The sequence below is a fragment of the Tetrao urogallus genome (genome assembly GCF_951394365.1).
Source record: "Tetrao urogallus genome assembly, chromosome: 1".
Taxonomy (NCBI): domain Eukaryota; kingdom Metazoa; phylum Chordata; class Aves; order Galliformes; family Phasianidae; genus Tetrao; species Tetrao urogallus.
The window spans coordinates 102,590,408-102,618,054 of NC_136813.1; the positions used below are offsets into that span (position 1 = coordinate 102,590,408).

Sequence of the window (27,647 nt, forward strand, 5' to 3'; positions counted from 1 at the left end):
ACGACAGCATATTTTCCAGCATGAAAAATTTTACTTTATGGCCCAGACTGTGCCACATACACCTCATACACTGAAAGAAGGATCAGGTGCTAAGCACGGGTAAGGTCAGAGCACAACTCAGTGAGAGAACTTTTGAGGACAAGCTGCTACAAAGCTAACATCCCAGCAGCTCATACCACGCCTCAGGCAATGGCTTCACCTGAAGTCACAAGAGGGAAGAAGTGAGGAAGGAAGGTGAATTGGTTTGCTCTGAATTGCGCAGAAGTTTCTCTTCCACTTGTAAGTGAACATATCTTCTGTATCACAGACAAAGCAGATTTGGAAACCCATAAGGAACAGGCTATGTCCACTTAAATCGTGTTCTACATGAGGAGCTGCTTTTTGCTGCAGTAGATCTCCAGTCAGGAGAGCTTCAATAACAGCAGGACATCCCAGAAGTACCAAGCTGTTTGGAACTGGTGATGGCTAAGGCTTACACTAGGGAGAATGTGTACCAAGGAATCCACCAAACCAAACTGCCATACAAATCCTCCCCACTGCAAACTAGCCATCCAGTTATTCATGGTACATAAGTAGTATAAACACCAACAGGGAGCTACAAAATCAACGTAAGCCTTGACAGACAGCTGGACAGAATTCCATACCAGGATAATAGTGAAACAGAGCTGCATGATGCACCCAGCATAGGAAATGGTTTTCCTTTTTCAAAACTGTTAACTAGCATAGATGGAACAGAGGCAGACAAATAGCAAACATCTTCAAGTCAAAGTGCCAAGGGAGTAACTGTTGGGGTAACTGGATCCACTCTACAATGAACACTTTCAGTCATCTTTGCAGTGATGGCAAAGAGGAAAAAAAAGCAGAAAGAATAATTGGAAGGACAGGTGGCATGAAAAGCCTAGGGAATTGAATACAATTGTCAAGATTTGATTCCTCATTCATACAATGGCTAATATTTTTTGTTGTTGCTGTTTATCAGCAAAAAAAAGATGTGAAAACATGAATTTGTAGACACCGGGAACACCCTGTAGAACAAAAAGTCATGAAGTTTTCCAAACTACGGGCCAGAGCTCCTTTAAAGTGACATTTAATCAAAAGAAAGAAATGGAGCTAGTCAGATTTAATTTCATAAAAAAGGGGATCCTATTGTTCTAACGTTATTTTGTTTCACTGATGTTTTGAGAAATTGGCTCCCTCTGGTTTGGATTTTTAAAGACTGACATGGGGCAGATACGACAAATGAAGGAAGCCTGTAAGACTATAAATGGAATAGAACTGTTGTTTCCACGCTCAGTTATGTGTGGATCTTACATTCTTACATACCAGAAAAAAAGAAAAGGGGGGGTGGGGGTGAAACTGTTGACAAAGAGCTGAGAGTGTGTTAGTAAATCTATGGTAGGATGCATCCAAGAATGCTGTAAACACTCAGAGCTTGGCATTAACTTAAAAAACTGCAATACAACAGCCCTGGAAATATGCAGCTAAGGGCACGTAGAATAATGTAATTTTTTCTATGGTGTCACTTGTGGCCAAGCATGTGATTATAGTAAATATCTGAAGCCAAGGATTCTACTACCCTCTCCTGCCAACGACTATCATAATTCCCCAAGGTAGTGGGAATCCACCTCTTTCACTTGCCTCCTATGGAGCCTCTCCTCTTAGGTTTAACCTTGAACCCAAATTGCAAGATCTCCATTCTTAGCACATAAATTTTTTTTAGTTACTTCCATGCACATCAAGTTTTCTATCAAGCTTACACTTCCATCTTTACCAGAAATTTTCCAAATTTCTTTTCTTATTTCCATATTTAAATGTGAAAATGTACACTTCATAAGAGATGAGCTCCGCCACGTCAAAGATCTCACGCTCACCAACCTGTCTCAATAAATACTCTGATGGGTATTTATTTAACTTAACCTTAAGCCAAAGCAGCTCAGCTTTGTTGTGTAGACGGTCCTTATATTTTCTTGTTTTTGTGAATTTGTATACAGATAAACAGCATTCACGATCTGACATTTCACTTTGATTGCAAGTTGCTGTAATTAAGAACCACAGCTTTATGAATTTTAATCATCAGCTGTAAGTGGTACATTATCTCTAGTTCACAATGAAAGCAATCAAGTGGACAAGATATTTTTAGAGACATTACTGTGGTAATATTACATTAAGTAGCGGTTAGTACACTATTTTCACACCCAGTGATTTCACACATTAATGCAGCTATAGATCAGCGTTAATGACAACGGAAAGTTATTTTTCAAGTAGTATGAGAAGGGTGGTTGAAAGACCTACTGGGATTTACACTTCAGCAGCAGGAGGGGCACCTCAGCAGGGCTGCAGATGAAGACACTCCAGCAGCAGGGGCTGCTTCCACTTCTCCTAGGACAGAGGCAAAAGCCCCAGTTGTCCTGAGTGGATGCGGGTTAACAACAGGGGCAACATTTTCTTCCTGCCTCTTGAGAGGAAAAGGAAGACAGGAGAGGAAAGGAAGGCAAAGTACCCTGATGCTGGCACTTAACCCCAGAGCTGGTGAGAAATCACATACCACATCTTGCCCAAGGCTGCCACTTAAGCAACACAATACTTCTCCTTTCTAGGAGGGCACAGTGCAGAACAAATCAGAAACACCCTAAGGCTTGAAGAAAAAAGGCAGGCAGTCTGGCACATTTTAAAGTTTCTGTGTATGCTCCTCCACATGGATACAATACTGTCTAGATAAACCCATAAATACACACTTCTTTCCTTCAGGGAAAAGGAGGGACCTAGGGTACAAGGCACACTGCCTCAAGAGGTGCACATTTAAGATAGCGTTGTCTCACTGAAGGATAGTAGATCATCTGAAGACTGTTTGCTTGAAACTAGGGCTAATGAGAAACTGTTCCAGGAAGGAGAAATTCTTCCTTCTTCCTGGAGTCTCAGATCTGGGATAACAGCAGAAGATCCAGAAACCTCACCCTGACCTGCAGGCCTTTTTTTTTTTTTTTTTTTTTTTTTTTTTTCCTACCACAGAGATCCTATGAAGATGACAGAACTGAGTTAGAGAGCTTGGGAGCTAGCTCTGCCAAAGAGTACATCGTATTGTCCATGTGGCATTGTGACAGGTAACTTGTCACAGCATCTTGGATTCTGCTGACAAAGCGCTCGTGACAAACCAGTTAAGCTCCACAGACAGTGGCACTTCAGAGACAGAACTTGTTGATACCAGCATCATGGCAGAACACTGCAGCTCCAGTTCAAGTCATCTGGATTCACGTGTCAGCTCCTGATCATAGGTCATTCGAAGACTTGAGAAGGGACCCAGACGCAGTAATAAAGTGTTATCTTTTGTCACTTTCCCCTCACACTGCATCTTTATACCCAAACAGGCCAGTCCCCCCCCACATTTAGTCAAGAATTACTGGACATTGGTCAAGAAAGATTGGACCACCACAGCTTTGTGACAGAGTAGCAGTATGGAAACACTACTTAGACTTTACATAAAGAAAAAAAAGAAAGATCCAGTAAGATGCTTCCTCACTGCTTAGCTTTTGAGACACTACTAGTGTATTTCTTCATGGAGAATAAAACAGTACAAGTGTTTCTTGATATACAGATGTCTTTTAAGTTCTGTTTCCATAAACGCTGCAGTAAGGCACAGGCAATTTCCCCACTATAGATATCTAAGTCCACCTTTGCAGCAAGCACTCTTTTCCCCCCTTAAGGCCACATTCCCAGCTTTTCCCACCACCCTTCCTGGCAGCAGCTTAGCAACTCCTCTCCACTGTTTTTCCAAACACATAATTTGAAATTAATGGCTTACCCTGTGCTCAGGCCTGCAGCTTGAGGCACCTACTTCATCTGTATCCTCTGCCAGCATAAGAAAAAAAAGTAAAGCAATTGCTTCTTCGTTAGGTCAGAGTAAGAATGATTTACATATCCATCTATTCCCATAATTAAAAAGAGATGAAGGTGATAATAGGAAAACATTAACAGTACAGGCAGGATAAAGTCCATATCTGAGTGAGAGCATTCTTAATTATATACCCAAGCCTATACATAAAGAAAGGCCTAAGCTTACAGCACATGGGGCTTTCTTTCCCGCATCCTTTGGCCCTTCCAGAGTCAACTGTGTGTAAAATACTAATTTGCCACCAGTTAGCATACCAATGTGTTTCTGTTAAGTGAGAGGGAGAGAGGGAACAGGCACCTTTCTCCCATTCCCTTGCACCAAAAGGGATTCTTCCTTTATGCTCCTGTACAAACAGCAAATGAAGTCAGTACCCTGTTTCTAATAGTGCGCATGGATGCTCCTGAAGAACATGCAATAGCGTGCCCAAAGATCATGGGAGGTGGAAGAGAACCTCTGAAAACTTTGTAGTCCAATTACAGCCAGAGCCTACAAGAGCAGGCTGCTCAGAGCTGTATCCAGCCAGATTTTTTAATCTTTGTAGATGTAGACTCCATCCCCCTTCCAACATTCAACACAGTATAAAAGTGTTTTCTTATGTTAAGAAGGAATTTCCTGCATTTCAGCTTGTGCCCGTTGCCTTTTGCCTTTTCACTGCATACCACAAGTGTTTGGCTTTGTCTTCTTTCTTCTCCCTCATCAAGTATACATACTCATTCATAAGATCCATATGATTGCTTGCTCACATGTTTAGCTTGGCGTCCACTGAAACCTCCAGACCCTTGTCTGCAAAGCTGCTTTCCAGCCTCTTGGTCCCTTGCCTATACTGGTAGCTTGGGGTTACTCATGTACAAGGACAGAGCTTGGCATTTGCCTTTGCTGAACTTCACAAGAGTCCTGTTGGCCCATTTCTACAGACCGCTGAGGTTCCTTTCAATGGCAGCACAACCATTTCAAATCTGTTTTCTGCAGAGAGCTCTTCCTGATACCAAAAACTTAGAGGTTAGCATAAATCCTGATTGTAGATGGCATCATTAATTGAAAATTTCAAGTACTCCTCTTGCTCATTTTTGAAAGTAGTAGCTACCATCAGTGTGAGATCACTATATGACTCAAGAGGAAAAAGCAGTAAATCATGAGAGCTGTTTTTTTCTCCCCCAAACAAACAAAACCTTCAAGGAACTGCCCAGCTTCCTATAGCGTCTATATCTGCTCTAGAAGACTTAAATTGACAGACCTTGACTAAGTCAGTAGGGGGAAAATTTCTGACCCAATGTAGTTACTGCTAGCTCTCCATCAAGCTAGAGAGATGTGTCGAGCTAGATTTTTGTAGAGAACACTCTCTGAACTTGTATTATTCAGTATTTCATTAAAGAAAATAATGAAGGAATAGAGGCTGAGCTTATTAAATTTTTAGATGGCACCTTGCTGGGAGGGGCTGCAAATATCCTGGAAAACAGAATTAGTATTCAAAACAGCTTTGATTATCTGTGAAGGTCCGGGGGGGGAAAAAAATAAAAGATATTATTCAAAAAAAGACATGCAAAATACTACAGTTACTTATGAAAAATCAGCTATTCAAATGTAGATGGGGTAGGACTATCTACACAGGATCTACGGTGCCAGCTCTGGAATAAAGGAATTTGAGCTTACCATGGAAGCAAGCCCAAAAATGAGGCAGCTTCCTACTAGCCCGAGCAGCCTCTAAGAGGCTCATTTGTTCTTTAAGAGCAGGGCAAATGTTGGTCAAGAACAGCAAGTACCACTACTCTTGGATAGGGGGATGGACTAAAAGGCAACTTAGTGGGTCCTTCAGTCCTGAGTTTTCAGCGATAGTGTATTGGACAAGAAGAGAAGTTTCACTGCCTGTTTTGGACCGATGGGCACCTGAGCCTCGCCTCATCATTGCTGACAGACATCTCTGTATCCCTTTAAAGACAGATCTAACTCTGAGACGACAGAAAATAAGACAACCAATGACTATTGCTTCTGGAAGGTTCCTCTGGAATCTCTGATCACTAAAAGCCTCTTTCAAACTTTCCACCTTCTCAAGACCCGTTTTTAACTTGTCTGTTTTATGCCATTTCCTTTAATTAGTACTTCCCTCTTCCACCCCCCCACTTCTAACTTCTCTAGTCCCGGTATTTCAGTACTCAACAGTGTCATCAAGCTCAGGATTCATCGCTGAATAAGCCAAGTGCTTATTAGTCTTGTGGCTACTCTACACAACACAGCTGCTTGCAGCACATGGTTTTGGGGCCTGGATCCCAGACCGAAGAGATTCTGTCTAGTCCTGTTACAAGAAGTTATTTCAGGTTGCTGCAGAGGAATACAAGCCATCTGTTGAACTCTATGCCAACTGTTTCAAATCTCTTTTGGATGCATACATCTTCCGTTTCTCAGATCATCAATAGCTGCTAATTATTTACCCTTTATTAAATACAGGTTTCCTCTGACAGATCAAATACACCTATTATTTTTTGCAGCACAGGCAGTATAGTGGACAGTCCAAGGGCTTGTATCACCAGCTACAAATTGCTGATTAATCTACAGCAAAACAAAAACAACGAATGGAGTCCGCAATGGCCTTGAAAGTTTCTGGAATCTCTGGTGCCTGATGACCTTTTAAGATGATTCTTTTCTAATCTCCCCTGGACACATCTCACCTTTTACTTTTCCACAAACAGACACAGTCTGATCAACTTTTTCTACAACTGTCCCCATTCCTGCTGGCAATAGCTCATCCAAGGTGGCCAAGTCCCTGAGCTGCTCTCTAGCCATCTGTTTCTATAAGAACATCAGAGTAAGACGTCATGCTCTGATTTTACAGCCTGAACACCAGCCATTTAAATAGCACAACAGGACACATAGCTGCAGTGGAAGACTTGATTTCCAAAAGTGAAGTTAGTCTCTGACCACTGTTGAACTCATTGGAAGTATAGCAAGGACTGAGTTAGCCTAAAGAGCTTTCTCATGGCAAGTTTTTCTCAGGAAGCACACTGCTCTCTCCCCTCAACTATTGTAGCAGCTACTGAAAAATTCAGCTGGTTCATAGACAAAAAGGTGTGCCAGACCTCTAAAAAACCTACCACAAGCAAGAGGCTTTAGTGAGACAACAGTTTTTTTTAAGCCTGAAGAAATTCTGATTTGACTTTAATACAACCTGACTTTAATACAACTTTTGGGTGAACCAGAAAGAACATTATAGATGTTAAACTAAGAAGAGCATCAGTGAGCTGGGAAGATCCTTCTCCTGTGAAGAAATGACCCAGTAATACTTTGGGCACCTTCCTGACCTGTAAGATTCAAAATAAGAGGTTGTACATCTACTGCCATTTAAGACTCATTTCTTACAAAGCTTGAGGAAACAAAACTAACTACCGTTAAAAAAACAAGGGTCAGTTAGTGATAATTAAGTAGCACAGGGATCTATTAAAAAAACTTTGGAAATCAATGTTTACACTATGTAGTTACAAATTAACTGCAATGGGCATTGTTAAGAGACCATTTTTATAAGACAAACACCAAATGCATGCACACTAGAAGAGTTCTGCCATGATTAGAAATCACAGTGCAACTCATTTTATCCCATCCCTAAATTAGAAACTTAATGCTTCAGTTTATTAACAGAAGGAAATCCTATTACACTCAATGTTAAGATACAGAAAAGCACTATTTCTATATTGCAGCTCTGAAAAAAAAGAAAAGTGGTTGGAACAGAGCTACTCAGTTACAGTTCAATGCTTCAGTGATTTAATAACTTGAATGAATTAACACATATGGAGTTAAACATCTAAGAATCCTCCAGTGACAGCGATTTTCGAGAAACAAAGCAGCCAAAGTAATGGTGCTGGTAGTGACAAGTGCTGAGACCTTTGGAAGAGCTAAAGCCCTTCCTGAATGCAGCACCTTGAGCAAGAACCTGCCGTTTGTTGTCCGTTGAACTAACATGCAAGAAGTTCCATATTCCGTGCTGTTAAGGAGTCACTCCAAGCCAAGAACCCTAAAGAGCTTCCTATGAACTGTGATCTGATTTCTAGCTCGTCAGTGCTGTTCAGCACAAACCCCTGCACCACAGCACCTCCTGGGAGAACTTCCAAAAGGCAAAGGTTCCCCAAGCTCCCCCAAGCTTCCTTGGGGAGCCGCATTCAGCCGCGCTTAGCTAATGGCCAGGGTCAAGTACATGCAAGCATTGTACTCCCTAATCAACAGCTTTGTCTCAGGTGCCCTGTGCTGTTGGCTGCATCCTCTGGACAACTTATAGTGTGGTTAGTTAGCAGAAAGCTTGCTTCTGGCAGCCACTCTGATACAGCTACCACCTACAACTATCACCATGTATTTGCAATTTACACCCTCCCACTGCCCTCTGAAATTTGGAAAACATGAATCTATTTTCTCTACAGCAGTGCCTGCAACAACTATCTAGAGTGATCATGAAGCCTTCCCAGTGCATGCCTTTTCTGTTGTTTCTTGCTGTTACTATGCACATATACCATTTGTGAAACATTACCGGTCCCTGGCTGCAAAACCACATTAAGTTTTTGTTCAACCTTGTTTACTTATCTCACCAAACCCACACAGATTTTATCAGTCTCTGCTAACACAGGTGTGACAATTGACTGCAACTGAGCAGTGCCAGACATGTAGTAGATGGACACTGCTCCCTTTCTGGTGATATTTTGACATTACTTCCCACTAGTGAGGCAGATGTAGGCACTGAGAACCAGCTGCAATGAACTTAAGCTTGTACTGAACTGTTCTTACTCACTAGACTGTTGTTCATCAAGACATACACACACACACGTATATAAAACCTCTAGTAAGAAGACAGTAGAGTATTGCTCCTTATGATGCTATAGTGCTTTCCAGTAATGGTTGCCCAGTGATATGAAAATGGCTCCAGAGGACTCTCATATCAAGCTGATGCAAGCCCAAAGTTAACTTCCTTCTGGAGGGTGAGTGCTTTCCACTAGCATACATTCCTCCCTGTAATATCACCTGCTTTTCTGACTGTGACAGTTTGAAACAGCTCACACCACCTTCAGGCTCTAAATAGCTTTCTATATCTTTAAATTATTCTCCTGCAATGGGATTGGTTTTCTTCATGCCTCAAAGAAGTGGTATCTAAATCGTTTTAAACTGAAACAGAGGCTGAATAGGCTGTGCAAATCATTTTCTACCAGAACCTTAATTATATCCTGCAGTGTCTCGTCCTCAGCAAACTGCTAGGAAAAAAAAAAAGTCTGCATTTCATTTGAGAACTAACAGGGCTGGGGTTTTTTTTGTTTTGTTTTGTTTTCCTCAATTGACATATACATAATCTAGCTTGGGACTTTGTTCCACAGCATTTTTGTCAAAGGCTCTAGAGAGCGTGCCTGCAAATACTAAATCTTTCTGAGGTTCGCATTCAATTTGCAAGTTATACAACTCCAACTAAAGAAAGAGGCATTCTGTTTGCAGCAAGGTGTTTTCCAGATCCCCACTGGCAATGGCAAGAAGTGATTTACGATCAGCTTTAGTTAACGTGGCTTCTCAAACAGGTCTTAAAAAGCCTTTACAGCCATGGCCTAGTGCCAAGGCCTTTTCCACAGGAATTCGGTCAATTTTAGCTCATACCGGTGCCATAGGATGCAACTGCAAAGGCAAGTGGTACAATATTGAATGCATCCCCTCGATGAAGCAAGGGACCCAGCACCTGCTGAATCGACCAGATTTACCATCACAGGTCTGTACATCTTTCTGTTGGTTGTACAATGCAGGGGTGACTTAATCCCTTGGCTAGCTGAGGGCTGAATTAATGACTCACTTTTCTGGCAGATTCAGGATTTCATCAGGACTGAACTCCGAGTTCTCCTGCAGTTGTTTTGCCCAATTCAGTAGCTCCACATGACCTGCAGAATTACAAGAGCATTTTTCAGTCTTAGGTTGAAGTCTCTAGCCTTTACTGGCTCTCATTCTGGTGTGATGTTTCTCATGCAGTGCTCCAACTGCTGTCATTAGCATCCTTTGCATAAAGCAACAGAATATTCAATAGCAAACATCCCCAAGCCAGGTACTGAATGCAACCAGATTTCCTGATCCATACCAGTGAGAGTCCAACACTTCCACAAGGCGCAGTGTTCGAGGACACAGCTTAGAGCCAGAGCAAAAATAAGCTTCATGAGTAGCTCCCTAAAAGTCATGTTCCTTACTGAGGGAAAGCCTGGGCCCAGACCCACAAATCTCAGTAATGTCAACCACAAGTGTTGAACCTCAGCCACTATAGAGCTTCCTTTCTCCCTCCGCTGAGACTAGCACTCTTGAACTTGACTAGACCCACTGATGACCAAAAGTATAATTTACAGGAACAGTCATAATAGCTACCTCACACTTATTGAAAACTTAATATCTGGGTATTTCCCCTTTTACTAGAACCCTTTTTTCTTTTTTTAATCTGCATATAAATTTTCTCTAGTTCCTCCAGTGTAGGTAGGATCAGCCTTCACTCGCAGTACTGTCCTAGTCTTTATCCTGTGTAGAGTGCTAGCACTAAAGAAAAAACTCTCTGTTCCACAGCTGCGTGCTAACTGCTTGCAAGGCAGCATAAACTGGTATATAAGACAGCCAATTCCAGTCAGCTACTGAATGAATCTTGTAAAGGTACTAGGTCCATATGCTGAGGCACAATGATCCTCTTACAGCACACCATCTTGATAACATGGGAGAAGAAGAAGGAAGAAAAAAAAACCTCCAACTTTTAAGAAGAGGCAGTGATGGAATCTGGCTCAACTAATGAGCTTTGGTAGCACTGTGCCACCTCAAAAGCACGGAGACAGCAAGTGCAATAGGACCAGTAAGAAAAATTCACCAACATCCAAAGAATTCACAAAACCTAGTACTTTCATTTAGCATAAAAGAATGAACTAAGGGAGAAAATCCTCCCTTGCACAAGTAAACAGTAGCAAGTAGAAGAGCCAGATTATAGCTTTGAGAGAAATTCAAGATCTAGAAAGCATTTTCTTTAGATCAGGCTTATAACCAACTTAGAGAACTATTCCTTTCCCAAGCACCCTTCTTTTAACCTATGCTGAATATGTAAAGCAAGGACACCAGACTTACAGCCAAGTGGTTTTCCACTCCAGGCACATGGAACATGATGAAAGTAAATTTGTGGGTGTTTGCACTTGATTTGGCAGAGAAAAACTGAGGGAGGGAATGTGATTGAGGGAAGGTATCAAAGATCAGAGCCAGATGCTCCTTCACAGAGCTCTGGACTTGTAGGAAATTAAGAAGGTAGAGAAGGTGAGGCAAAGGGTGTGTTTGAAGTGAGAGTCAAGGGGTTCTAAGGCCTACAACCATCCAAGGCGCTTGGGGGAAACTACAGCGCATGCCAAAACCACACCACATTGGCCTGAGGTGCTTTCATTACACAAAGCCTGGGAGAGCAGAGACTGTAAATGTAGCTTCAAAAGGAGCTTCATCTTGAAGTCTTAACTCTCAGGACCTATTAAACATTTATGTTGACTACCACTCCTACTCTTTGCCTCAGAGAAAGCACCCAAAATAACCTTTGCTACTGAGCAAACTACAACAGTTCTACCAGCTGTGTAACAGACTAGTAGGGAGCTGAGAGATACAGCCAGAAACAGTGTTGGAACAACAACGCTAACGACTCTATCCAGCAAGCTGGGAAAGAAGGAAGAAAATTTGATCTGGAACCTGAAGGAGATGGAAAGCAATGCTAGGAAAAAAATGGGCAAGTTAGCTTTTGTAGAAATGTCTAAAACTAAATTGGATGTATATATTTAAGTATCAGTAGTTTTTGTTTAAGCTGCCTTTTTGTTTACTTTTTGGGGGAATCTTCGAACTAGCCTCTAGCATGGATGTGTGACAACCACAGCTGTATAAGGGTCAGTGGAAGAAAATGGAAAGATTTTACACAGGGAAGGAAGACAGAAGGTCTCTGGCAGAAACTGGAAAGAAGTGATTAATTTCCTGATCTGTTCAAAAATACTTTGCCCACACAACATGAGCTTGGGATGAGGCAGAGTTACTCAGGCTCTTCATCATAGAAAGCTGTTACTACCAGTAGCAGATAATGCATCATTCACTCAATCTCTTGTAGTTCAGTTGGAGGACAACTGCAGCTGTACATTCAGAAGGTTGTGCTGACCCTAACAGCTTCAAATTAAGTGTACAAAAAGCCCTTCAAAGTAATTTATTTCAAGGGTTGCACACATAAACCTCTTTGTACACAGAAACCCCTGCCCTCCAGTCACAAAATTCACTGCTGATATTAGCATTTATTTCTAGCCTTCCACAGATTCAATCTGCACGTAGTGCCTAAGTTTATCAGCTCTATGATATTCAGAAGAACTACTAGTCTCCACAATTTATCAATCCTTAAGAAACCTTCACGCTCCTCCTCAGCATATGCTTTTCACCACTGGCCTGCTATTAGGTAACTATTTTTTCAGTCTAACCTACACATACCTACAACCATTTCAGTCTCATGCAGATGAGGCATTTATAATAAGTTTAGGTGTTGGCTCATGCGGCTAATCACTCAGCCTTTACACTATAGATACCAGCTTAATTTAAGTGTAATCATACAATGTAATTGTATAATATTCATAATATTGAATGTATAATCATTCAATTATTGAGGCCCTGGAGCGGGTTCAAAGAAGGGCGACAAAGCTGGTGAGAGGTCTGGAGCACAGGGCTTATGAGGAGCGGCTGAAGGAGCTGGGGTTGTTCAGTCTGGAGAGGAGGAGGCTCAAGGGAGACCTTATTGCTCTCTGTAACTACCTGAAGGGAGGTTGTGGTGAGCTGGGGGTCGGCCTCTTCTCTCTTACATCTAGTGGTAGAACTAGAGGGAATGGCTTCAAGCTGCACCAGGGGAGATTCAGGCTAGACGTTAGAAAATACTACTTTTCTGAAAGCGTGGTCAGGCACTGGAATGGGCTGCCTGGGGAGGTGGTGGAGTCACTGACACTGGAGGTGTTCAAGGAAAGTTTGGATGTTGTGTTGAGGGCCATGGTTTAGTGAGTATTATCGGTGATAGGTGGATGGTTGGACTGGGTGATCTTGAAGGTCTTTTCCAACCTTGGTGATTCTGTGATTCTGTAATTGCTTGAGTTGGAATGGACCTTAAAGGCCATCCAGTCCAACTGCCCTGCAATGAACAGGGACACCTACAGCTCCAGCAGGTGCTCAGGACCCCATCCAGTCTGACCTTGAATGTCTGTAGGGACGGGACATCCACCACGTCTCTGGACAACCTGTTACAGTGCCTCACCGTCACTGTTGTAAAAAACATCTTCCTTGTATCTACTCTAAATCTCCCCTGTTTCAGTTTGAAACCATTTGTCCTTGTCCTGTCACCACAGACCCTGCTCAAGAGTTTGGCCCCTTCCTTCTTACAGCCTCCCTTTAAATACTGAAGGGCCGCTCTCAGGTCTCCCCAGAGCCTTCTCCTCTTGGGGCTGAACAGCCCCAGCTCTCTCAGCCTGTCCTCGTAGGGGAGGGCTTCCATTCCCGGGATCCTTTTTGTGTCTCTCCTCTGAACGCAATCCAACAGGTCCATGTCTCTAAATGTAATGGCTCCTCCCAACGACCGCGAGGCCACAGCACCTTTCCCTCAGATCCAAGAGCAGCAAAAGCAGATCTGGACTAAGAACGACAGCTTAAAGATCACATCTTTATACACAGACCACACGAAAAGCAGTCAGGCTTTTCCACACTCTACCTTGAAAAGAAGCAGCAATCAAATGATCACGCAGGACAGCGTCTGCCTATGCCCAGCCTTTTTAAAGGTGCGGCGGGAACTACAGCTCCCATCAAGCCGCGCCGCAGCACGCAGCCCTCGCTTCCCGCTGCCATGTTTATGGGGCCGGCGGCCGCCGCCATCTTTGCTTAGGGAGTCACCGCCCCCCGGCGGCGGGGAGCGCAGGCAGCGGCATGGGGCGGGCGGCGCTGGCGCTGTGGACGGTGGTGGCCGCCGCTGCCGTATGGCCTTCGGGAGCGGCGGCGGGGGGGCCAGCAGGTGAGAGAGGGAAGCGAGTCGTGGCCTGGTGCGGCCGGGCTGGGGATGCAGCCGCCGGTGCATACGGGTGGTAGGGAGCAGCACGCGCCCTGAAGGCAGGGAAGGGGCCGGCTCTCCACGGTTGCCTTTTATAGGGAGGGGCTGCCAGTCCCAGCGCCCCCTCAACCCGCATCTGGTGGCCCGGCGGTGGGCACCGCTGGGTCCCCGGCCTTCCCTCCCCTTCCCTCTGTTGGCGGTGGGCAGCGTGCTCCGGTGAAGGATGTCATCTCCTCACTGCCAGCGCATCCCCTCGCGCGTACAGAGGTAGCGATGTGAATGCCTCCCATCTGTCAGCTGGGGAAAACTGGAATTTGTTCTTTCTCTCTGCCTTCATCACTTAACTGTAGCAAGAAAGTCATTTCAGAGATCAGGGGAAAGTCCAGCAGTTCCTTGTAGTTACGGGATGCAGCTACCTCAAACACAACAGTTGTGGTTCTCTAATGTGCACTCAGGGAGCCCAGTTTGGTTACACAGCCTGCAGGCAGCAAGGCAGTGCTAAAGGAACGGATGTCACTGTTCAGCAGGCAGTGTCAGTGGGCTGAAGGGTCAGGACTCCACCAGCAGGGGCAGGGGCAGTGTCAGGCACACTCTAGTTCAGCTGTGCGGGCTGAAGTGTGCCCCAGGATCATGGTGCCTTGCTATTGCCCGGCTGCCAGCTGGAGCAGAAGTGCTGCTCAGCTTCTGCTGGTTGCTCTGGTTGTTCAACAAATTAACCCCTTTGCCTTTTCTGTGTATTTTAGATGCCAAGTGGAAAACAGTAACTGATCAAATTAACAGAGCTGTAGAAGTCTATAAGCCATGTGTAAAGGAGAATTGTAGCTGCCACCAAAGGTAAGAGATTGGTTTCCTTTTTACTGGACAGGATTATGGCCATGATCGCAGCACTTATCGCACTGATGGATAGGAGTTAGTTGTAGAATATTTGGGCTCTAATGTAGCACATCTGCAGCCATACGAGAAGGAGTTTGTTAATGGCTTTGTGTGAAACTTCCATAGTTTCAGCACAAGTTGTGTCCACCCGCAGATTGACCACCATCCTTGTAGTCCTCTGTCACTGAACAACATAAACTGAATCAGCATCTCATACATAATCACACAATAATTCCATACACAGCTGGTGATATTTCTGTATTAGAAATTCACTCTGCAGTCTCTCTCTGGTACAATGTTAACAGGTTTTTCTGATGGACTTATAAAATTGAAGGAAATAAGTGCTTGCAAAATATTTTAAAATAGTTTAAGGATCATTACAGATCACATATTCATTTGGCATGATGTTGTGTGGTACTTGCTAGGGAACACTTGTGTTCTACAGTGACAGGCATTACTAAAGAATCCAGAAAGATAATACAGTACTTACACTGTATGACACTAAGAAATTCTGTTCATTTTGATAGCTGATCTGGAGATATGCAAATGTGCAGCAGAGCAGTGAAAGTCAATCCTTTTCCTTAGATAACAGATTCTACTTGTGTCAAATTTACACTGTCTGGGTGGCCAAGCACTATAAAACTCTTCAACTTTTTTCCTGTTCTCCAGCTTGTTACATTTCATCCCTGCTTATATACTTTGTAGGCCTGTAACAATTCTTTATGTAGGTTACATTTTTCTGTCTGATACAGAATAACAGAATCATTGAAGTAGGAGGGGACCTTTTGAGATCAGGAAGTCCAACCTCCCTGTTCCAGCGGGGCCACCTGGAGCAAACAGACAGGACAGGTCTAATCAGACCAGAGACCCCACAACCTCTCTGGGCAGTCTTTGCCAGTGTTTGATCACCCTCCTGTTTGATTCAAGCCTTTCAGATGGGTCTGTGCAGTGTTGCATTAAACCAAGCCATTGATGCATTGTCCTACTAAAAAGTAGAGGGGAACTCTGCTTGGCTGTTACAGTCTGAGAGCAATTGTTAGCTGCTCCAAGCAGTTGGATGTGGGGGCCTTTAGGCTGTATATAAACTGCATTCTGTGTCTGTATTTTGACATATTGGTTAGGTTTATATTTTCATAGTGCACTCTAGGAGCTCACCAATGACATGCAGATATCACAGAATACACTCTACATAGGCTTGTTCTCCTGGACTAGCTTTCTTTGTATGCAGCATTACCCAGTAATCCTTGTGACTAGACTATTGCTTTCTTTTTTTTAATGTAAGTGCATAACATTTAGTGAGGAATTTGGCTTTGGTGTGGCCCATCATTGTTGGAAATCCAGAACACAAGCTTCAGAACTCTAAAATTTAAGTGAACTGAAAGGCTTTCAGCATTTGTCCATAACCTGTCAGGGTCTTTAAGGCCTGTTTGGTTTTTGGAAGAATGACTACAGTGAATCACATTGATTTAGTTTGAAAGTCCAGTGCTTTCTGTTCAGGCAAACAGCACATAGATCATCATAGAGCAAAGTTGGGACTTTGGAGTCTCAGAGTAGTGGCTGTTTCAAGTGACTTAAGTCGAATCCTGTTCTGCCATGTGTAGCAGAACTGGAAGCCACATAGAGCTTGAAACTAGAAACCTCTCACGAACGCTGCAGTAACTTAATGTGCAGCATCCCCCTGATGTACCTAATGATGGCTAATTGTTTTGTTTCAGTGTCTGGAAACAGGACCTGGCTCCTTTTCGAAGTGGCATTTCCAAAGAGGCAATATCAGACATGGTGAGCCGGAAGCTCGGGACGCACTACCAAATCATTAAGAACAAGCTGTACCGTGAACATGACTGCATGTTCCCTGCAAGGTAAGAGCCACGCAGAAGATCCTGTCTCCGTACCTGGGACATGAGAATACTTCCAGTGCTTCCAACCCTGCCAAGTTGCAAGTCACTGAGCATAATGGTATGTCTTTTCAAGGTCTCGATTCCTTATCAGGACAGGAGCCTAGGAAATTATGTCTGAGGACTGAATGTAGGCAAGATGTGTCATTGTTGCACTTCTGTATAAGAGTGCTAGTTGACTGTGGGATCCCAGAGAAAGATGCAGATCAAGTCAGGTTTAACAGGATGTGTTGCTACACATGTGTCTGTACTGTACTGGACCTTAAAGGCTGCTATGGGCAGTTCCAGCCTGCACTGTGGTATGGCTCAGGCTTTCTGTTTCTACTGCTCCTGAGATGCACAGAGATACCTGCAAGACACTCAAGGATTCTTCCTTCTCCTTATGGCTCTTTGTGAGATGTGTCATTTCTCCACAGATGCAGTGGAGTTGAGCATTTCATTCATGAGATCATCAACCGCCTCCCTGACATGGAAATGGTGATTAATGTGAGAGACTACCCCCAGGTCCCCAAGTGGATGAAACCCATTATCCCAGTCTTCTCCTTCAGTAAGGTATGCACACCTTTAAAAGCAGAGCATTTCTGAAACATGCATGTCCTCTTTTCTCTTGGTAACGTATTTTTGAGGATGGTTCCCCGCAGATTTCCTGTGTGTCAAAATTGTTCTTTTTTATTCTTTATGCTTCTTTCTGCTCCCAGTTTTCTAGTAGACAGACTTGCAGATTTATTTAATAGAACAGCTTTTCCCCTCATTAGCTCCTCTTTCAGGTCAAAAAAAGTACATCTACCACAGTGGAATGACGCGCAGCTGGACGGGATATGTGCCAACATCACTGTGATTTACTACAATGCCTCTGTTAAAATTGTAGCCATAGCTTGTCAGCACTGTTAAGGATTTTTCATTATCAGCCAGCTAAGTCGATATGAATATTTCAGTTCTGTTTTTGGACCACAGATAAGTGTTTCATATTCTTTTTTTTTTCTGTATTAATGCTGTCACCTGTGAACCCCTTTCCTGTGGATTCTTCTTTCCATTTCCAAACATACACACACACAGAGGCAGACAGACTCACAGACATTTGCTTTCTGGTTCACTCTTCCCACACTGGAAAGCCCTCCTATATGTTTTCTTGCTTCTCCATTGTTAAATCTGATTGTAGGGTAGTGCCTCATCTTTGCCAACAAAATATCCTTACAACTCTAACTTTAGGCAATCTTGCTGTGTTTTAGTGTATCCCCAGTATGCCCAAATTCTACAGTCCAGATCATGGCCCCATACTTGGCTGAAGCCCAGCAGACCATAAGATGCAAAAAGAAGCAATAAATCATTTGTTCTTGCTTGGTCAGACCCTGTTCTGTTTCTGCTAAATTACCCTAAACCCAGGTCTTCAGCTTAAACAGTCTGAACTCTAATATGATCCATAACCTTTGCCTAGTCCCCAGGCATCCTAAAACTATCTTTAGAATTTCAATGCAGCATTGCAAGCACTAACATTCAAGCGCTTGGTTTGTTGTTGTGTCCTGTCCAGTTCTGAGCATTTTCAGGAACAGGATGTCAGCAGTACCTCTGGGCACATGCTCTGTATCAGAATGAAAAAACGTTTCCCACTATTAAAATGGAATTTCTTTATTTGTAATAACAATCTGTTTCCAGTTAGTCTATCTCAGTGCACTTCTGAAGGGTCTGCCTCTGTCTTCTCTGGGTGCTACTATTAGGTCGCAAAAGACAGCATTTAGATTCCCCCAAGCCTCCTTTTCCTGTGCATGAACAAACCCTGTCCTCAGTTTCTTTTCATACGTCATGTATGCCAGATTCCTAACTGGAATCTAGACATGGAAGTTCTCTAGCATCTCCAGGTGACAGGTGGATAATTTGGATAGAAAGTTTATTATTAGTGCAGAGAAGCAGCCTGTAGTCTGGGTTCGTGGAAGCATTTAGTCTTACTGAAGTGCTCGTTTTCCTTCTGATTAAATGAGGATTTAAGCCTTAAGATAGGAATGAGGAACTGGAATTCTTACATGACCTGGATGTTTGTTGTGGTGAATTGTCAAGCGGTCGGTGAGAAGGCTGGAATAAATTGAATTGCTGGAAACTTAAATGTCAAATAGTTTACAAGTGCTTGTATCACAGGGAAATAATACCTCTTAGCTTATGATCAGTACAACTTACTTGTAGCTACACATGGACAGAAGACTTTAGAAAGTTGAACAGAGCTTAGGTGTCATGTTATTTACTGTGATCAGCTATATCATGGATCTTTGTTGTTTTCTAACATAAAAGTTTCATGTTGGCATGCAGCAAGACATAGCCTTTTCAAAATCTTTTTGTTGGAGAGGGTCTTCAAGCTTGTCCAGTGGCCCACTCAGAGCAAATATGCATGTTGAAACACACTGGCTTTACTCTGTTGAGTTGTGTTCATATGAACCCCACCTGTGCCACGGTGACCACAAAGTTCTCGTAGATGCTTATAGAACAGGGAAAGCATTCGGAATTCCCCAAAGGATCATTATTGCTGATGAGCTCAGTCAGTAAACTGAAATAAATATTATTCTTATATTACTCTCCTTTTTTCTTCAGACAGCTGAATACAATGATATAATGTATCCTGCCTGGACATTTTGGGAAGGAGGACCGGCTGTTTGGCCAATTTACCCAACAGGTCTGGGGCGCTGGGACCTCATGAGAGAAGACCTCAGAAGGTATGTTTAGCAAATGAAGAGGGGAAGGCTTAATGGAGAACAAAAACCACAGTGAAAGCCACGTAGCTCTGAGCAGCATTAGGGCAACAGTGAAGTCCAAAGCCATAGGTTGTTGGCTGGTGATCTGTCCTGCTGCTTGTCATTAGCTGGATGCATACAGCCTAACTGCTGTGTAAGAATTCTCCATGGAAACCTTGGATGATGTAGATAGAAGTTATAATTAACTGCTCTGTTTCCAGCACTTTCGTAAGGAATGCAGAGGACGAAGTATTCACATTCTTCATGCTATCAGGGCCTGATTGCTATCATTTTCGGTGGGACAAGGTTTGTCAATAAAGCAGGAGTTATTTCTTGCCTGCAGAAATTTTCCTTGATACATGGAAATAATTTTATTTTTTTCCACCTACATTTTTTTGTTTGTTTGTTTGTTTTTACTGCAGGGATGATCTAGAAGGCTTGTATAAACTCCTGGAATGGTAAAGGAAAGCCTTCTTTAGGTCTGCTTTCACATGAGTATTATGCAGTAGAGAAATGTGGAATCATTCCCAAAAAGCAAGAATAATCACTTGGCTGAGAGTAAGACAGCAAGACAGAAGATATTTCTGACTAGGAGTTCTTTCTTCTGGCAAGATCTTTGACTGTTAGCAGAATAAGGGGCTATTTCCTCTGGAGAGTGACAAAGTATGTAACAGCGAATGAGCATAGAAACATACCTAGAAAAAAACCATGCCTGATGCCAATCAGTTAGCATCAGTTAGGCTCAGTGTTTCCTCCCTCAGAATCTGAAGATTTTGAGAAAAAGGGACTAGTCCATAGCTGATGCCTAATATAATTTAATACAATCCAATGAAGTTTTTATTTATTCTTGCTTAATCAGTGAACCCCACTTATGTCACCGGATTACAAGCAGATATAAAGCTTGACCTGTACAGGTCATGTCAGAGATCAGGATGCCCACATGTTGACTGAGGTGCAACAAAAATGTTCAACAAAGGGTTCCCTAGGGAGAGGCAGGTTATTGCTTTGGCAAAAATAAAGCACGTGAATAGTTATTTTGAAAAACACAGTTTGTTCCCCCCAAGTGAGTTTCACTTCAAATGTATAAGCCCTGGAGTTCTAAATCCAAAATATTAGGCTTTTTTTTTTTTTTTTTTTAATGGGAAATGACAATGGCCAGAAATTATTCATTTTGCACTATCTGTAGTCAATAAAGGACAGAAAAATAAAGCAAGAATGTAAAAAGTGGATTAAAATTTTAGGGTAATTTTAATATCCTTAAAAGCGTAGGTTTAACAAGGTTGTTTGTGTATAATTTATTTTTTTCACCAGAAGGTGCTCTGAAAAGTAGCCTACATCAAATTATCTTGACCACTGTATTCACTGGAAAAGCTTTCACTGGACCTAGCAGAGAGGTTTTTCTGCTGTTATGAAGAAAATGATTTCCATAAAAAATAAAGAGTAATAAAATGAGATCATGCTGTGAAAACTGATGAGAGCATTGTTTCATTGATTGATCAAATAATTTATTGCCATGTACAAATAATATTTCAGATCTGCAGAAAAATGGCCGTGGAAGAAAAAAATCTCTAAAGGATATTTCCGAGGGTCCAGGTGAGCTCATCACGCCTCCAGTGTGTGGGCATCCACAACCTTACTGGGCAACCTGTTCCAGTGTCTCACCACCATCACAGCAAAGAATTTCTTGCTAATATCTAGTCTAAATCTACCCTCTTCCAGTTTAAAGCCATTTCCCCTCATCCTGTCGCTATACATCCTTATAAAAAGTCCCTCCTCAGCTCTCAAGTTGTCATGGATTTGCTGCTTTTTTTCTTAATGAGCAAAAAAGAAAAGGATAATAGCTACAACTATTTATATGTGTATAAATGTATATAACAAGTGATGCACAAGCAGTTGCTCACCACCCATCAACAAATGCCCAGCTAGCCCCCCCAGTGAGTGGAAGAGAGCAAGATGAACTCCCACCTCCTTTAAAACTCCTTCTACATGATGTCATATGGTATGGAATATTCCTTTGGCCAGTTAGGTCATTTGTCCTTGTTCTATCCTCTCCCAGCTCTTTGCTAAGAAACCAGAATGGCCACAGCTCTGTATAATAACGCTCAGCAGCAACTATAAACATTAGTGTGTTATCAGCATCGTTTTTCTCCTCAAACTAAAACAAAACATCATATCAGACACTCCGAGCAATCCCCTCCCAACTGAAACTAAGACTGATGTCTTGACCTTGTTCATCAGCAAGGGTTTAAACTGGTGTGAGAGGGAGCAAGGCTGAACATGTTTAGCATCTCCTAGCTCTCCGACTTAGAAAATAGTTAAGTATTTGGCACTCAAGAAAATAGTTAAGTATTTGGCACTCATCAGTATAAAGCCCAAAGGAAACAACATCTCTACCGATTTGTCCTGGGAACTGCTTAAATAATACTATTAACTATTTACTAGAAGTGAAAGAAAGAAATTAGGCCTTGGATCTTTTCTCCTACTAATATCGGACCACCATCGGACAGACATGCACTAGATGGTTGGCACTTAATGATGCTTTCTGGGGGCATACTGAGATCAACCTGAAAAAGAAGCTGTGTCTTGAGTCCCATATTTGGGTAGTTGCGTTGGGTGAAATGCTTTGGCAATAATTGGTGGCATTTCTTGTGCAGGACGAGCTCCGAAAGGGATCCCCTCATTCTGCTGTCCCGAGAAAACCCAGAACTCGTTGATGCAGAGTACACCAAAAACCAGGCTTGGAAATCTGAGAAGGTGTGTGGGTGTTGTCTGTCTTCTGAGTGTGAGGACCAGAAAGGGTAGCCAAAAGCTTTGAATGATTGAGATGCATCTTGTTGGGGAGTTACGAGTGATCCTGTAGCAGGAGGGACGCTTGTAAGTCTGCTGATAGCCACAGCTCTCTGGTGGATGAAAGGAAGCAGTCCCTAGAGCCCAGCAGGCCAACCTTTTTTTTTTTTTTCCTCCCCCATCTGTGCTTTCTGATCAAGAAAGCCAGCAGAGATAAGAAAATGAATCAATGCCAGTTCTCTCCTCTTCCATTCCTGAAAAATTAGCCAACTTCTTCCCCTTCTAACCTCAAGCTGCCTGCATATTGCTGTCAGTCTTTCTAAATCTTTTTCTGTTATCTCCATCTCTTTGTCTTGCTGCTGATAACATTCTGATAACTGTTGCTAGTAACTTTTTAGTTCCGTACTTTTTGCACAGTCCAGCTCTCTCCAGACTGTCTTGGCTAATCCAGTTACACTTGGCTTCACACAGTCCATTGTCCCAAGCTGTTTTCAGTTCTGTAGCTGCCAACTAAAAATTCATCATTTAATGTGTTTGGTTTGGCATTTGTTTACAGGCAATTTACTGTAACTTTTTTCCTGTTTGAAAGGGCTCGGCTCTTCATAATGCTTCTAAAAGCCCACCGGGGAAAGTTTCCTCAGCAGTATGGGTGGGGGGGGTTTGTGACTTCAGCTTTATCTGTAATTGAGAAGGAAAATGAACTTGAAATCAGTGTAAAAAACTTAGAGATTTTTTTTTTATGTTTTCTTTAAGGACACCTTGGGGAAGCCTCCTGCAAAAGAAATTCCACTGGTTGATCACTGCAAATACAAGTAAGAGTTCTGAAGAGTAAAGTTGTTTAAGGGCTATGGGTTATTTCTTTCTTTACTTGCATGGTGTATTGTCTCTTTTCATTTTAAGATCTAATCCAGCAACCAGCTCCACACAGACAAGGAAGCTTGTGAACAGGCATATAGCAGCTGAAAATTAGGGAGTGTAGCATGGCCTTTGTCAGTGCCAGCTTTCCTCTGTCACGTCAGGAGAAATAAAGTGCTTTTAGGAAACATCTTAAACTGCTAATAAGCATACAGTTAGAAAATGCATTTATTTTTATGTTTTCTGGTTAGTTTTTTGAGGGGAGAGGAGCATTTTTTCTTTTTTGTTTGTTTTTAAGTCAGTAGGGCTTACTAGATGTTTTCCTTTCTATTTCTGTTCCAACCTGTATATTCCACTGTTGTGTGCCTGCATGTATGTGTGTGCTACAGTAATAGCTTTGCTATCTTTTAAAGACATAAGGAACTGAGGAACTGTGCCTTCATATGCCTACTGGGACAAATGTTGCCATTAGATGTGTACATTAAAAGAGAGAACCTAAAGTGTGATAGAGCAGATATAGTACTGATTCATACTTTCTGTGTTGTCTTGGAGAACGTGGTTTTGATTTACAGAGGATTTTATGTTTTAACTACTTTAGGGAGGGGTTTTTGGTATAATACTTATGTGACTTTCTGTGTAAAAATACAGACTTATTTTGCATTTATTTTTATGTCTGATGTTTTGATTTTCCTTTTGGTTTAAAATCCTTCAGTTGCAACTCTACCATCTAAAGTCTGCTCTTTTAAGAACTCGGTCATTTGGTTGAATGTGTGTTTTTGTGCAAACGTGACTGACTTGTCTCATTTGATTTTTCACTAAACTGTTGCCCAGATTTCTCCCTTCTGTTACACATAGACTTCCCCGAACTCCTGATGGTTTGTAAGCCATCATACAGCATGGGCTAAGACACTCTCACTGTTTTGTCTCAGCCCCAATCATTATCAATAGTCATTATCAGCAGCAGCACACAGACTCTATGGAGTCTGTTCTGGATGACTAACCCTACAGCAGTCCTACGTTACTGACTTCAGTTTGTTACTGACAGCTACGTTACTGACTTCAGTTTGTCAGTGGAAAGACGCAGCTACAAGAAGAGGGGTTGTAGTCAGATTGCCTAACTCAGAAGCCATGCTTCTAGCTGGAGGCAGTGAGAGGCAGGGACTAGTAGGGGCAACAAGAATGTCTCACCTGCTTGCTTCCATGTAGGTGCTATATGGTCTGAGGTCTGAGAGCAGCCCTCAGTGAATTAGCTGATGTCACTGTAATGTGATGGAAAGTACAGTAATAATTGCAGAGTTGCACAATTCTAGCTAGGCTATAGTAAATGAGAACAAGTCCAAATACAGAAACTACAGACACAGAAATAAAGAAACTAAAAGCACTTACCTTTAGAAGATCTCCAGTAGGTAGGGATCTCCACTGCCAGCCCTTAAATGAGGTCTGGACAGAGCTGGATCCTGGCTCCACTCCTTCCAGTCACTCAGCTGCATTGCTTGCACCTGAGTTCCCCTGGTTGGCCCTGCCTTCCCACCAGGTGCTCAATCACTGCTTCAAGACATGATTTAGCATTTCTGCTATAGTCACAGATGGTGGAGCTGTGGCTAAAGCTGGACAGTTATTTTCTTACTTCTAGACCACTGTTCTTGTTCTGTATCTAATATCATTGTTCAGTTCCTAGTACAGTGTGCTCCTTATCCCTGCCTTGAGCTCTTAGATAATACAAAGAATGCAAATTAATTTCAGATTAAATTCCTTTCACTTACTGCTGAATCAAGTTTAGCTATATCCCCATCTCACCCAAAAACAGCTATGTTAAAGGACTCCCCTCCCCCAGCCCAAAATGTTTGACTTCAAAGAGTAGTTCCATGTACTGAGGGGTTTTACCCACAGGAAAAACAGCTTTCCATATAATTGGAGAAATGTGGGTTTGAAAAAACAAGGAAGCAAACAAACAAACGTGTCTCTGAGATGCATTTCGTTAAGAGAAATCACCCCCAGTCAAGCCCGTTTTACTAACTTGGCAGAAAATACTGAAAACAAGATTGTTGATTCTTTGTTATCTGCAAAGTCCATCTGTTTTGTGCTAGTCTGTTTAACCTCCTAGGGTTGCATTCCCAAGTTAATGTGAAACAATTAGCTTCAGATTAAAGCAGGATCTCAGAAGATAAAAAAAGAAAAGAAAAGAAAAAAAAGGCTGAATAGATACAGAAAAGCAGAACAATGGACAAAAAAGCTCATTTCAAGACAGTAAAATCCGGGAAAAGCTCCTCATGGGAACAGTCTTTTGTCAGTAGTGTAGAGCCACAGAAATAGCATCCAAGGTGTGATGTTCCATGCCTTCTAGGCAGTGGTTGGTGAAGCCTCATTTGGTTTGCCATAGCCAGGTCTTCCTCCTAGATTTCCTCCCTACATTCTGTTCAGCGCCAGAAACTCACCTAGAGCATCTTCAACTTCAGTTTACTTGTGCTACGACCAGTGAGAAAGTGTTATCAGTACTCAGAGTCCGGTTTCTTTGGGTATTTTCTCACAGAATGCCAGGTGTAACCTCTTTTCTTCACCTTCTAAAGGTATCTGTTTAATTTCCGGGGAGTGGCCGCCAGTTTCCGGTTGAAACACCTCTTCCTGTGTGGTTCACTCGTCTTTCACGTTGGAGAAGAGTGGTTGGAGTTCTTCTATCAACAGCTGAAGCCCTGGGTCCACTACATCCCAGTCAAATCAGATCTCTCTGATGTCAGGTGTGTGACCCTAGCTATGCCCAGTGGGACAAGGCATGGCACAAGGCATGGCACAAGGCATGGCACAAGGCAGCACTGCTCTGTTTGGGAAGAGGAGCCTCTGCTCCTGTGCATCAAAGACTCTTGGAGGTCGTGTTCTTTTTGCTTTATTATTGTACTCAGAGAACCATTTGCGTGTATTTCTTACAGAATGTGGTTTCACTGGGGTACATAAGGTGTCTCACCCTCACTGCAGGCATTAGGTACTTAAATATCTCTGAAGTGAGCACAGAAATACAGATAAGAGGAAGAAAAACATATTACTGGGCTGGAAATGTGTTAGCTCCTGGGTTTCAGCATGCTGTCCAGGACTGATACGGAACAAATATGAATGACAAGATTCTTCTGTGATCTCAAATCTTTAGCCCAGCTCTAAATCCTTAATCTCATCCTCTGCAATAGTTTAGCTGAGTTGTAGTTCCCCACTAAGCTAGTTGTTTCATAACATTTTTTGTCTGCATTTTAGGGAGCTGTTGCAGTTTGCAAAGGAAAATGACAACATAGCACAGGAAATTGCAGAGAGGTAAGTTGTGTGTCCTTTCTGTTTGTCAGGCATTCTTGTTCCAAAACATTTTCTTATGCAGCTTTTGAAGAGGTATACCTATCAAAGCCAGCCTAGTACTAATAGGGTAAAGTATATTTTCCTTCTGCAATAACAGCGGGAGTTTTAGAGACCTTATAACAAACGGGGGGACCTGGAGATTATGTGTTTAGGTCTTCGGTTCAGATGTGACCTGTGTCAGGAACCCCACTGAAAGCTATCAGATGTTAGGAGCTTTTGTCTCAGTATGAAGTGAGTTGGCCCCTGGGAGCTACGTCTGCATTAAAACCATTATATACCCAGGATAGCAGAAGCTGCCTTCTGAAGCAGCATGTAGCACTGCTGCTTAGGCTGCATCTGATATGTAAAAGTTGATATTTATTATCCCAGATAACAAATACCATCTTGAGGATAACAAAAGCAGTGCAAGTGTCAGAGTCATAAGAGTGAGTGAAGATTGGGAAATGGAAATAGACGGTACGGAGCAATGCATGTTGTTTCTTATTTGGAAAAAAAAAACAAAACAAAACAGAAGAGTGAAAGTTGATATGCATATGAAACAAAACCAAAAACTCTTGTAGGAACTGGAAATTGGTTCTGACTGTGCCTTGTGTGTCTCCAGGGGACGCCAATTCATCACTGAACACTTGCAGATGGAGGATGTCTCTTGCTACTGGGAGCATCTGTTGTCAGAATATTCCCAAACCTTGACTTACAAAGTGAAAAGGAGGAAGAACTACAGTGAGATCACTTCTGAATGGTTGAAAACGGAACTGTAGAGACTTCTCTGCTTTTCCCTTCAGCTCAAACTGATCTCTCTGGAAATCTGAAGATGGGTGTATCTTCTTTCCGGTTCTCTCAGATTTATTATTCTTTACACTAAAACTGCAGAGAGCACCAATAGGCTAACTTTAAAATTATTCCCACGCACTGGGACCCAGGTCTACTGTTGCCATAAGAACAGTAAGTTGAAGGTTGGAGTATGGCTGTTTGCTGGGCTGGTTATGCTCATGCCTGGAAGAGTGTTGTTGCAGAATCATAGAATGGCCTGGGTTGAAAGGGACCACAACGATCATCTAGTTTCAACCCCCCTGCTATGTGCACGGTCACCAACCACCAGACCAGGCTGCCCAGAGCCACAATCATTTGGGATTTTGTTACTGCCTGTCTCAGAATGATCCTAAATCCTATTCAGTCAATGAGATGCCTTGCTGTTCATTTTACTGGACCTTTTGCCAAGTTCTCTGTACTCATGG

At 42.6% G+C, this 27,647-nt stretch overlaps 1 protein-coding gene across 1 annotated transcript; it reads left to right on the plus strand.

Annotated features, from left to right (window-relative positions):
- Positions 1 to 13,828: 13,828 nt before the first annotated feature.
- POGLUT1 (protein O-glucosyltransferase 1) lies at positions 13,829 to 27,170 on the plus strand (the record flags this gene model as incomplete). Its single annotated transcript, XM_079549417.1, has 11 exons — positions 13,829 to 13,913; positions 14,693 to 14,783; positions 16,538 to 16,681; positions 17,134 to 17,269; positions 19,295 to 19,416; positions 20,968 to 21,027; positions 22,089 to 22,188; positions 22,975 to 23,033; positions 25,644 to 25,811; positions 26,317 to 26,373; positions 27,014 to 27,170. 11 exons carry the CDS (start codon positions 13,829 to 13,831, stop codon positions 27,168 to 27,170), a joined length of 1,179 nt encoding a protein of 392 aa, XP_079405543.1.
- Positions 27,171 to 27,647: the final 477 nt, after the last annotated feature.